Consider the following 13,634-nt stretch of genomic DNA (forward strand, 5'->3'; position numbering starts at 1 on the left):
TGAATTTTACTAGATAAAGAAGAATAATTTCCTTTGCCTTCCTCATGAAAGCCAGTAAGTCCTAATTCTACGACTGCCCTCAATACTCTATAGCAGCTGTATCCCAATGAGGCTGGAGTCAAGAAGAGGGAGTGAAAGCAACATACTCTTCCAACTCCGCATCTAAACCAACCACCAGTACTACCCCATCACCGTCACTACACAAACACACACACACACACACAGTTTTTGCCCCTTCGTATGGAAGCCTATATAAATATATCCATTGATGAAAGCCCACATAAACATTCCTATCTCATACTATAAAAGGTCAGAAATCAAATTTTATTCTCCACATCACTAAAATAAAACGGAAATGTTATTAAAAGATGTATGTAACAACACAGCATCACCTTTCTTTTCAAGCTTTCTAATAGTCTCTTCAGTTTCATGTTGTTTACTCCTGTATAAAGTTTTCAGTTCTTCTATTTCATTATTCTTTCTTTCTAAAATCTGCAAACAAATTTAAAATGTTTCAGTATATTGTATTACTTTACATATAGGACACTTTTTTGAATCCTGATATATTTAATTCTAAAACATAAATAGAAAAAGTAATTGTAGCAAATATGACTACACTGAAATTATACACACACACACGCACACACATAAAGTAATATCTCTTATCCACAGCTTTACTGTCTGCTGTTTCGGTTAGATGTGTGTGTTTTAGCGCATGTCCATGTTAATAATTCTAGCCTAGTCAGAAGTTCACATTTTGCTCTTGCAGCAGCTAGGAGGTAGAATCTATATGATCTGCCACATTTGGAAGCTTCCAACTTGCCTGAAATTGTGAGATTTTCCTCCTTTTGACTAGTAAATATTGCCGCAAATTGGCATTGTAGTGATTTAAGTGACTTTTTAAATTGATTCTCAAATGTCAGTGTTTTGTAAATTAGGTAGAAGTGTTTTGTCCTGAAAGGGAGTTAGGGATTCTTTTTCTCAGATTAGCATAAAAATAGGTGAAATTGTACGTGTCTAATATTTCTCTTCACATATTTTTCTTATACTTATGGTATCTACTGTTGTTTATCTGCTAGCAAATTCCAGCAGATAATAAGTGAATGGTGAATTAGCAGGTATACATTAATAGAAACTTGTAAAGAACCAATCATATAACTTTTCAATGAGCATAATATTTTTGTAAGTCTATCTCAGCTAATCACATAAATGGTTTCCCCCAAACTGTAAAAATTATATTATAGTGCATTAAGAAACTTACTAAATATACAAGAATAATTGATTATCTGAAAGAAATATGCTATCTGTTTGAGATTTTCGTATAACAATTTTTAAGGACCGTATAAATAATAATTTAGGTGATTCCCTAAAATATAATTCAGAAATTAAGCTGTCATAAAGTGGCAGAGAGAAGCCATCAGAAACTTGCCAGGTTGGGAGAGTATAATTCATCACATTGCACTGGGATAGAACATTCTTCAGTTGGGCATGTCCCTGGATCCGCCCACTAGCACCCTTCTATCCTCCTAGTGCACAGTAAAAGAATTCCCAGATACAAAAGGAGATGACATGTAATCAGCCTCCTTTATATTTAGCTCTGCTACTGTGAATCAGAAAAATCAGCTCAAAATATGTCAAAAATTGCATTAAAATCTATTGTTAATTTATATTATGTCAGAAGTTTTAAATGTAATCATTTAATAAAATTTGTGATTTTATACTTCAAAATACATCTATACTCACAAAAACTACAGAAATAAGCAAAATGTAAAAAAGATAGCAAGTAAGAGAAAATGCTAATCAAGGGGAAAAAGGAATATCTACTTTTCTTATGGTTGGGGTATATTTCCCATACACCCAAAAGTCAGCTTAACAAGAACAACAAAAAAGAACGGGGCACAGTAGCACATGCCTATAGTCAGCTACTCAGGAGGCTTACAGATCACTTGAGCCCAAGAATTCGAGGCTGAAGTGAGCCATGATCATGCCTGTGAATAGCCACTGTCCTCCTCCAGCTTGAGCAACACAGCAAGATCCCATCTCTGGATAATAATAGCCATAAAGAAGCAAAAAAGAAAAAGAATGTATACTAATAGGTAAAACACTCTAAATTTTATGCTTCACCAATTCCTGATGCTTAGAAAATGCCAGACAAGCAATAAACTGATGAATATACTTTTCAAATCTAGCATAAAGTCAAGGATTTTATTTATATTTTACCTGGCACTTCAAACTAGTTGCACTGTCTTCTGCAAATAAATTTCAGGATTTATTTTAAAGAGAAATTTCTGGAAAGAATTTTATTATTAAATATGTTACTTTGACTAAATCTTTGTAACAGACATACCAAGAAACCTATTTCAAATTCCATCACCACAATTTTTCCAAATAAATTTTTATATTCATTTATCTTATATATCAATAGACTCTATTTCAATTGTACACGTTATATTGAAATTATATTACTGACTTTCTAACATACTTATGATAGAGAACTATTATCTAAACAATTTAAACTAAAGTAAAACTCTAGTAAGAGCAAAAAAAACCTGCCTGTAATATCTGAATGGGTGAGAAGAAATTGGAAAAAGAGAGTTCAGTCTTTTTTCTCTAATATCCAATCAGTGGTTTCCTCCTTATTGCTTTGAAGGATGAGCCAAATACGTATTTTACTAAATATTTATATATATATATATATATAAAGCTTTTAAGAAAGCTTGGATACATAATCCTGATGCTGTAACTACTGCAACTACCTGCCTCTGTCTCTAGTACTCAGTTTTGGGAAGCAGAATCATAGGCTTAGTTCTGAAACAGTAAATGCAAAGTTTCCATTTGGATCAACCTCCATGTATTTCAAAAAAACACATACATTTTTTGATGGGGTTGTTTGTTTTTTTCTTGTAAATTTGTTTGAGTTCATTATAGATTCTGGATATTAGCCCTTTGTCAGATGAGTAGGTTGCGAAAATTTTCTCCCATTTTGTAGGTTGCCTGTTCACTCTGATGGTAGTTTCTTTTGCTGTGCAGAAGCTTTAGTTTAATTAGATCCCATTTGTCAATTTTGGCTTTTGTTGCCATTGCTTTTGGTGTTTTAGACATGAAGTCCTTGCCCATGCCTATGTGGGTGAAGGACATGAACAGACCCTTCTCAAAAGAAGACATTTATGCAGCCAAAAAACACATGAAAAAATGCTCACCATCACTGGCCATCAGAGAAATGCAAATCAAAACCACAATGAGATACCATCTCACACCAGTTAGAATGGCGATCATTAAAAAGTCAGGAAACAACAGGTGCTGGAGAGGATGTGGAGAAATAGGAACACTTTTACACTGTTGGTGGGACTGTAAACTAGTTCAACCATTGTGGAAGTCAGTGTGGCGATTCATCAGGGATCTAGAACTAGAAATACCATTTGACCCAGCCATCCCATTACTGAGTATATACCCAAAGGACTATAAATCATGCTGCTATAAAGACACATGCACACGTATGTTTACTGGGGCATTATTCACAATAGCAAAGACTTGGAACCAACCCAAATGTCCAACAATGATAGACTGGATTAAGAAAATGTGGCACATATACACCATGGAATACTATGCAGTCATAAAAAATGATGAGTTCATGTCCTTTGTAGGGACATGGATGAAATTGGAAATCATCATTCTCAGTAAACTATCGCAAGAACAAAAAACCAAACACCGCATATTCTCACTCATAGGTGGGAATTGAACAATGAGAACACATGGACACAGGAAGGGGAACATCACACTCTGTGGACTGTTGTGGGGTGGGCGGAGGGGGGAGGGATAGCATTGAGAGATATACCTAATGCTAGATGATGAGTTAGTGGGTGCAGCGCACCAGCATGGCACATGTATACATATGTAGCTAACCTGCACATTGTGCACATGTACCCTAAAACTTAAAGTATAATAATAATAAATAAATAAATAAATAAAATCAGTAGGAAAAAAAAACACACACATACATTATTATCACTAAATGTTTTAATCATTACTAAAATATAGTAACAACCCAAATCCCATGTAGGATAACCATAATTAATGATTTTTGCTGTGCCAGCTTAGAAAAAAAAATGTTTTATTTGAAAATACAGGCTGAAAGATTAGAAAGCATCAATCCCAATGAGCTACTTGAAAAACAAGCCTTTATTGTCAGTGCCAGCATTAAAATGCATACAAGTCCAAGAGTTCCTTTTTACATTAAAAAGGAGATTTAATTACCAGAAAACCAAAAGAATATTAGAATAAAACAAATTCTAGTATTTGCCATTGATGCCTTATTTCAACTTTCATGAAAGGTAATGACAAAATGCAGATAAAAGACTATAAGAAGGTCAGCCTAAATGCAATAGTTAAAGAAGGACTAAAAGGTAATGTAAATATAAGGTTTTAAATAAACATATATGTTTAGCTAATAAAGTTAAAAAATCAACTTTTGCTGGGTATTAGTTTAGCATATTCCACTTATAACAGAATGTCATAAAGTACATAAATAAGTGGATGGATGGATGGATGAGTGGATGGATAACTGGATGGATCATCATAAGACCTAGAATATTTTTAGTATTCAATATAATTAAAACAAGAGATATATATCCTACCTTCTGAACATCAGCATCATGTTTCTGTTGCAGTTTAAGCTTTTCTTCATGAAATTTAGCTTCCATCATTTTTGTTTTCATGTCCAACTTCAAGAAAAATATTTCAAAGGTGTTATTAATTTGCTTTCCCTTTAGCAAAAAATAGACAATTAAACTAATTCCCTATAAAAAAGACAGTTATCATTTTCCACCTTTACCTTGTAGTCACAGATTCTAGCAATCACATTGCATATACCAATACGTTTATTTCAGTCCTCTAATTACTTTCAAACTAATTAAAAGTCTTTAAAATAAATTCCACCTGGTAGGCAAAACTGACAATACTAAGTACAGATTCACTACTCTCCCCATTCTCTCCCGCGCAAAAGAAAAAGGTATTTTAAAGTGACATTTTGCTTTTACATTTAAATCCACACAGTATTTTACTCTTCATTATTTTTCATTTCAGTAAGTCTCTTCCAACCTTTTTTTTTTATTTTATCTACTTGCTCATTTTAAAATACTCTAACTAACCTACATATGTAAATATGACTTGAGAATGAATATCCATAAAAATGGCAAATTACTGATAAGTGTGTATCTTTCGACAGTTTTCCAGTTCTCTCTCCCAGAATCACAGACCCCCGCTCCCTCAAGGGAGTGACTTTATCTCCTTCCAAGCATTCCTTAACTTCTATCCTCTCCAAACCGACACCACATGCAATGGTGCTCTGAGCAAAGCCAAAAATGTAACCAATCTTGTTAATATAAGAAGTGTATCCTAGAATTAAAAGAGCAGTAGTGACAGGTTTCAAGAAGAGCAACATAAAATTGATTATCTCAAATGTGAAAGTATTTGGCCACATGATTCTTCACAATTTAAGAGAGTAAGTATTATACATTGGAGTCTGGCAGACCTCTTTTCCAACTCTAATTCCAATCCCACCATATATGTACACTTGCAACTCTGAGCAAGTGACCCTTTGACACTGTAGCTCCTCTTCTGCTAATTAAGGAAAAGTATCCTTACCTCAATGGATTGTGAAAATTATATTCAATAAAATAATTTAAATGACCATGCCCAGGACAATGTGTGGCACAAAGTAAGTATGCAAAAATACCAATCAACCACATTAGGAAAAAAATTTTAATATTATTAATGTACCTTCAAAATATTTTCTTGAAAATTTTTCAAATACACTTTATATTTTCAATTACTGTTTCAAATACAAAATAATATAAATTTAGCAAGATAAACATACGTATCATATTAACATATCAAACTGAAATTTTATATCTCACAAACAAAAGTTAACATAATACAAATTCATGACTTAAATGTTATGAATGGTGGAGAAAGAGACAGTTAACCATTTACTATAAAAAAAAAAAATTCAATTCCCTTGCCTCTAAATCACACAATATTTCTTCTTCGTTTTTGCAGAAAGGAGGCTAGACAATCTAATTCCATGTAAAGATCCTTCACAGAAGCATTTTTGGGGTCTATTAAAAGGGAACTAAAGCCAAAAAACAGTATCACAAAGCTGGCCAGGTCTAAGAGACATGATTAATTGCCAGATCTTTCCATAACACCTTCTAGAGAACTTGTCATACCCTCAGCTTCTGAGGGTAAGCCCTAAATACCATGTGAGTGTGCTACCATCACCCCAACCCAACACCTCTCACCAGCCCCACCTCATTATTTATTGACCAAGTTAGGAATAAATACCTGAGATATGCTTAAGCAATCCATTAGCTAGCAAACAATCATTCAGATTCTCTCTCAAGAATCTGAACTAACACACCAAGTTAGCTATTTTGGGGAGCAAACCCAAGTTCTAAAGTGCAGCAACCAAGAGAAAGCAGGCGAATCCAGTATATAGAAACAAGTAGAGCAAATACACAAATAAAGATTAGAAATCACATATCGTCTGAAATTACGAGGGAAGCAAACTCAGGCTTCAATGATCTCAATGACACTAGGGTTAGTTGAACTCAAAAGGATTTTTGTGTCTCTTTTCATTTTATGTAGCTTGATGGATCTCTGTTCTTACAACCAAAGATATTTATCTAAATTCTATTCTTCTGGTTATAACTTTTTGCCTTGGCATAATATTAAACTTACAGAAAAGTTGCAATAATAGCACAAGGAACTCCCATATACCCTTTACCCAGATTTACCAATTTTTTATATTTTGCCCTATATGCTTTGTCATTTTATGTCTATATCTACCTCTACATATATATAAATACACACATATTACTTCCTCAATTATTTGTAAATTAGAAGCATCATGCCTCTTTATCCCTAAAAACTTCAATATATATTTCCTTAGAACAAGAACACTGTCTTTGATAACCAAAGCGCGGTTATCAAATTGAGGAAATGTAATATTAACACAATGATATTATCTACTGTACAGTTTATACTCAAGTTTTACAAATTATCACAGTAATGTCATTTATAGCTATTATTTTTCATAATCTAGGATCCAACCCAGAATCACGCATTGCTTTTAGTTGTCACATCAACTATTTATTTCTCCTTTAATCTGGAGCAGCCTTTCTTTGTGTTTAGTGACCTTCACATTTTTTAAGAGTACAGACCATTAGTAAATGTCTCTCCATTAGGATTTTTCTGATGTTTCCTCGTGACTAGGTTTATGAGATTTTGGCAAGAATGACACTAAAGTGATACTGTGTCCTTTTTCATTGCATCATATTAGAAGGAGGCTAGTTTGTCCCAATATCTCCAATGTACAGCTCAGTAACTTGGTTAAGACAGTGAGCACCAAGTTACTCTAAGGGTAATATTACAAAGAAAGTCTCTCTACTGCCATCCTTTTAAAAAGTTAAGAGTATCTCATCTCTGGAAACTCTTACCTTGATGCTACAGAATAGCTCTGTATTTCCACCCTGCACTCTAGAGTAGAAATCCTGGATGTATTATGTACAACTAGGGCATGATGCCTGATGAAACATCAGGATTAGAATATAGAAACAATCTTGCTACTATATTATATAAAGACAGTATAAGGATACAGATTTAGATATAGATGTAGATATAAATACAGATACGTACCTATGTGTTCATCTATATAGACTGAAACTGAAAAACATTTCTATTTAGTTTGACCTCCAAGGAAGCCTGACTTCAAAAAACATTTAAGTTTTCTTTTTCTGACATCAGAATATACATTATCAATTTCAAATTTAAGATGTAAAAATTAGGCTTGCAGATCTACTTCAGGCTATAATGAAGTAGGGTACCACACTAACCTCCCACTGTTAACCATAAAATGGGATAAAATATATGAGATAACCGTTCTCAAGTATTGGACAACAGGCAATGCAGTACTGTGATCCTCATGAATTGAAGACCACGATAGTCCCAACTTTCCGCCTGGGTACAACAACTGGAGTCCATGTAGAGCACCACAGGACTACTGAGCTGAGAAGGCAGAGGTCAGAGTTCTGGGCAGTTAAAGAATCTTAAATGCAGGGCACTAGAGAGGTATAAGCTTCCCAGAAGATTTCCCTGTCACTCCTCAACCACAGGCTGATGGCTGGGATGTGTGCACCCTGGGTGAATAACAAAACATTACTGCTACAAAGTAGAAAATGTAACAGCTGCTACAGGTTAAAGTACTGGGAGGCACCAAAGACCTGCCCAGCCAGGTGGAGACAGCTTCCTAACAACTTGCAAATACCTGGGAATTCAGCTGAAACAACATAAAGGCCACACCTTAGGACTACTCTAAACCTGCCTACAAGGACTGAAAGCAAGCCTCAGAAAGATAGTTGTAAGACAGGTCCCATGGTGTTGGATAATATCTTTGGCTTTCTATGTATTTGCCTTAACAGAATATAAAAACCAAGTCTACACAACTTAAAAGTGATTAACTAGTAATTGAACAGCCTATAAGAACAACAACAACAAAAATATTCAATGGAGAAAAATAACAGAATCCAGAGTCCCTACAAGGTATCAACCACAAGGTCCTTTATCTAGGAAGTAATAAAGATGCACCAAAAAAATAAAAAAGAAAAGAAAATTTTGTCCTTAGGCAAAATCAATATAAATAAATAAAAGAAGTTAATAAGGCCCAAGATGACCTACTTCAGCACACCACAGTTTAAAGAAGTTCATATAAATACCTTCAAAGAACTAAAGGAAAACATATTCAAAAATTAAAGGAAAATATTATTTTAATGAAAGAACAGATAGGGGATCTCAGCAGATAAATGGAAATTATAAAAAGGAAACAAATGAAAATTCCAGAATTGAAAAGTGCAATAATTCAAAGGAACAAAAATTCACTAGATGAGTTTAACGGATTAGAGAGAGCAGATAAAGGAGTCTGTAAATTTGATGACAGAACAACAGAAATTATCTGAGAGAAAAAAAGATTGAAGAATTGATTTTTAAAAATCAGTAACAATTTTGGAAACTGTGAAACAAAATGCAAGAGTCTAATATACATGTAATTGGGGTTCCTATAGAAGCAAATAAGAATAGGGAAAGATTATTTAAACAAATAATGGCCAAAAATTTCCCAAGTTTGATAAAATATAAAAATACTGACTTAGAGAACAAGATGCTCAATGAACTCTATGCAGGATAAATGCAAGAAAACAACACCTAGAAACATCACAAACTGCTGAAAAACAAAAACAAAAAGAAAAATCTTGGCTGGGCACGGTGGTTCATGCCTGTAGTCCCAGCACTTTGGGAGGCCAAGGTGGGCAGATCACAAGGTCAGGAGTTCGAGGCCATCATGGCCAACATGGTGAAACCCCATCTCTACTAAAAATACAAAAATTAGCTGAGCGTGCTGGCACGTGCCTGTAGTCCCAGGTACTCAAGAGGCTGAGGCAGGAGAATTGCTTGAACCCAGGAGGCAGAGGTTGCAGTGAGCCAGGATCGTGCCACTGCACTCAAGCCTGGTGACAGAGTGAGGCTCTGTCTAAAAAAAAAAAAAGAAAAAAAATCTTAAAAGCAGCCAGAGGAAAACAGGCATTACATTCAGAGAAACAACAGGCTCCGCAGCAGAAACAATGGAAACCAGAGGACAAAGGAATAACATCTTAGAAGTGCTGGAAGAAAAATTCAGATGACTTATCACCAGTAGAACTGCACTAAAACAAATAGTAAAAGGTATTCTTAAAGATGAAAACTTAGAAACTCTGAAATGAAGGAAAGTACTAGAAATAGTATGTAAGCAGAGATACATAAAAGCCATTTTTATCTTCTCACAATTCCCCAAAACACAACTATTTAAAGATAATACAACAACCTTGAAAGTTAGGTTTCATAAGGTATTTAGAACTATGACAATAGCACAAGTGATTGTAGGGTTAAATTAGATTATACCGTTTTAAAGTTAATAGATTTATGAGGTGGAAATTAGAAAATGGGAAAAGTCCAGTGTAAGCAGCACAATATTGACACTAAAAATTGATTTTGATATGGTAGGGATGCATAATTTTAGTCCAAAAGCAACCAATAAAGAAAACATACAAAGGGAAAGTATAGCCAAGAAGTCAATAGAAAAATTAAAATAGAATAACAAAAAAATAACTAAAATTAAGGCAAGAAAGGAGTAACAGAGCAGTGAAAAATAAAAAAAGGGGGTACCAGTGGAAACGAACACCAACAAGGTAGATTAAACCTAACCATATAAATCAGTAACTACATTAAATTTAAATGGACTAAACACTCCAATTAAAAGAGACTGTTAAAAAATTAGCAATGGGATCTTGAATGGGAATCATCATGGTGGATGGGAGGCATGAGGACTAGATTGCAGCTCCAACTCGGACAGACAGAGCAGCGTGCAGAGGCTTGCATCGTGAATTTTAGCTCCAGAATGACTGCAAGAATTAACCAGGAATCCCAAGGGGACCCCCAGACCCTCTGAAGAAGAGGACTGCTCCTGCATGACCCGGGTGACACCCCAAATACTGTGAGTTCCCAAACTGCAGAAGTGGGAAAGGGAGACCCTCCATTCCCAAACACACACCCCCACTGGGAAAACTCAAGGTCTCGTTTGCAGTAGACGTTTCCGACCTTACCCGCAGCTGGGTCAATTTAGAGGGCTGAGTGAAATACAGGGGTAGAGGAAGTAGTAGGAAAGGCCCTGGGAGCTCACTGGGTCCCGAAGCAGGCCATTCCTGCCTAGTACCACAGGGACCTTTTGCGGGGGCAGCTAGAGGCGTAGGGGGAAATACTACAGAGAGAAGGAAGTCTCCAGCTGAACTTTGTAACAATTTGAACTGGGCGAGAAGGCTCTGGGCCAGAACTCAGGGAAGGGTGTGAACTCAGTGTGCAGACTCCACAGGCGGGGTAAGAACCAAAGCCCTCTTCTTTTGCAGCTGGGAACTAGGTAGCCTGGGGCAAGTTCTCAAGCCCTGCTCGCCCACTGCCTGGAAATAGACTCGGGGCTCCTAGGGGGACATGGTGGGGGTGAGACCAGCCCTGAAGACTGTGTGGGAGCTGGGTGAGAGCTGTGACTGCCAGCCTTCCCTCACTTCCCTGACAACCTGCATGACTCAGCAGAGGCAGCCATAATCCTCCTAGGTACACAACTCCATTGACCTGGGAACCTCACTCCTATCCCCGACAGCAGCCACAGTAAGAGCTGCCCAAGGAGAGTCTGAGCTCAGACATGCCTAGCCCTGCCCCCACCTGCTGGGCCTTCCCTATCCACCCTGGTAGCTGAAGACAAAGGGCACATACTCTTGGGAGTTCTAGGGCCACGTCCGCCACTGGTTCCTCTCCATAGTACCACAGCTGATGCTCTCTGGAAAGTGCCACCCTCTCGCAGGAGGCCAACCAGCACAAAAATAGAACTGTAAACCACTAAAGCTAAGAACCCTCACAGAGTCCATTTCAACCTCATGCCACCTCTACCAGAACAGGTGCTGGTATCCATGGCTGAGCAATTCATAGTTCACATCACAGGACTCTGTGCAGACAACCCCCAGTACCAGCCCGGAGCCAGGTAGACTCGCTGGGTGTCTAGACCCAGAAGAGAGATAACCATCACTGCAGCTCAGCTCACAGGAAGCCACATCCGTAGGAAAAGGGGGAGAATAGTACATCAAGGGAACACCCTGTGGGACAAAAGAATCTGAACAACAGTCTTCAGTCCTAGACTTTTCTCAGAGCCTACCCAAATGAGAAGGAATCAGAAAATCAACTCTGATAATATGACAAAACAAGGCTCTTTAACGCCCCTCAAAAAATCACACTAGCTCACCAGCAATGGATCCAAACCAAGAAGAAATCCCTGATTTACCTGAAAAAGAATTCAGGAAGTTACTTATTAAGCCAATCAGGGAGGCATCAGAGAAAGGTGAAGCCCAATGCAAGGAAATCCAAAAAAACGATACAAGAAGTGAAGGGAGAAATATTTAAGGAAATAGATAGCATAAAGAAAAAACAATCAAAACTTCAGGAAACAATGGACACACTTAGAGAAATGCAAAATGCTCTGCAAAGTCTCAGCAATAGAATAGAATTGAACAAAAAGAAGAAAGAAATTCAGAGCTTGAAGACAAAGTCTTCTAATTAACCCAATCCAACAAAGACAAAGAAAAAAGAATAAGAAAATATGAACAAAGGCTCCAAGAAGCCTGGGATTATGTTGAACAACCAAACCTAAGAATAATCGGTATTCCTGATGAAGAAGAGAAATCTAAATGTGTGGAAAACATATTTGGGGGAATAATCAAGGAAAACTTCCCTGGCCTTTCTAGAGACCTGGACATCCAAATACAAGAAGCACAAAGAACACTTGGGAAATTAATCACAAAAACATCATCACCTAGGCATGCTGTCATCAAGTTGTAGATTCTGGTTATTAGTCCATTGTTGGATGTATAGATTATGAAGATTTTCTCCCACTCTGTGGGTTGTCTGTTTACCCTGCTGACTGTTCCTTTTACCGTGCAAAAGCTCTTTAGTTTAATTAAGTCCCAACTATTTATCTTTGTTTTTGGGGTTCTTGGTCACGAAATCCTTGCCTAAGCCAATGTCTAGAAGGGGTTTTCTAATGTTATCTTCTAGAATTTTTATAGTTTCAGGTCTTACATTAAGTCCTTAATCCATCTTCATTGATTTTCATATAAGGTGAGAGATGAGGTTCCAGTTTCATTCTCCTACATGTGGCTAGCCAATTATCACAGCACCATTTGTTGAAAAGGGTGCCCTTTCCCCACTTCATGTTTTTGTTTGCTTTGTTGAAGATCAGTGGGCTGTAAGTATTTGGGTTTATTTCTGGGTCCTCTATTCTGCTCTATTCTGTGGTTTTGTATCTTTTTTTTTCTTTTCTTTTCTTTTTTTTTTTTTTTGAGACGGAGTCTCACTCTGTTCCCATGCTGAAGTGCAGTGACACAGTCTCAGCTCATTGCAACTCTGCATCCCTGGTTCAAGCAATTCTCCTGCCTCAGCCTCCAAGTAGCTGGGACTACAGACATGTGCCACCACGCCTGGCTAATTTTTGTATTTTTAGTAGAGACGGGGTTTCATCAGATTGGCCATGATGGTCTTGAACTCCTGACCTCATGATCCACCTGCCTCAGCCTCCCAAAGTGCTGGGATTACAGGCGTGAGCCACTGCGCTCGGGAGGTTCTATGTCTTTTAAGTGGAGCATTTAGGCCATTTACATACAATGTTAGTATTGAAATGTGATGTACCATTGCATTCATCATGCTCTTTGTTGCCGGCATACTTTGGGGTTTTTTTTTGTTTGTTCATTTTTGTTTTTGTTTTTTAACTTGTATTTTTGTTTTACAGGTCCTGTGTGATTTATGCTTTAAAGAGATTCTGTTCTGATATGTTTCCAGAATTTGTTTCAAGATGTAGAACTCCTTTTAGCAGTTCTTGTAGTGGTGGCTTGGTATTAGCAAATTCTCTCAGCATTTGTTTGTCTGAAAAAGACTGTACCTGTCTTTCATATATGATGCTTAGCTTCACTGGATACAAAATTCTTGGCTAATAATTGTTTTGTTTGAGG

The 13,634-nt window shown here is 36.7% G+C and overlaps 1 protein-coding gene across 40 annotated transcripts in view; it reads right to left on the minus strand.

Moving 5' to 3' along the window:
* The window catches only part of CEP112 (centrosomal protein 112), a 598,860-nt gene that overhangs the window by 467,166 nt on the left and 118,060 nt on the right, over nt 1-13,634 (minus strand). For all 40 annotated transcript variants that reach the window (XM_054456162.2, XM_063656440.1, XM_063656450.1 and 37 more), the window contains 2 exons: nt 4,635-4,721; nt 393-492 (listed from right to left, as the gene is read on the minus strand). In XM_054456162.2, the coding sequence (XP_054312137.1) occupies nt 393-492; nt 4,635-4,721 (187 nt within the window). The remainder of the gene's footprint in view (nt 1-392; nt 493-4,634; nt 4,722-13,634) is intronic.

This window comes from Pongo pygmaeus, chromosome 19, assembly GCF_028885625.2.
Source record: "Pongo pygmaeus isolate AG05252 chromosome 19, NHGRI_mPonPyg2-v2.0_pri, whole genome shotgun sequence".
NCBI lineage: Eukaryota > Metazoa > Chordata > Mammalia > Primates > Hominidae > Pongo > Pongo pygmaeus.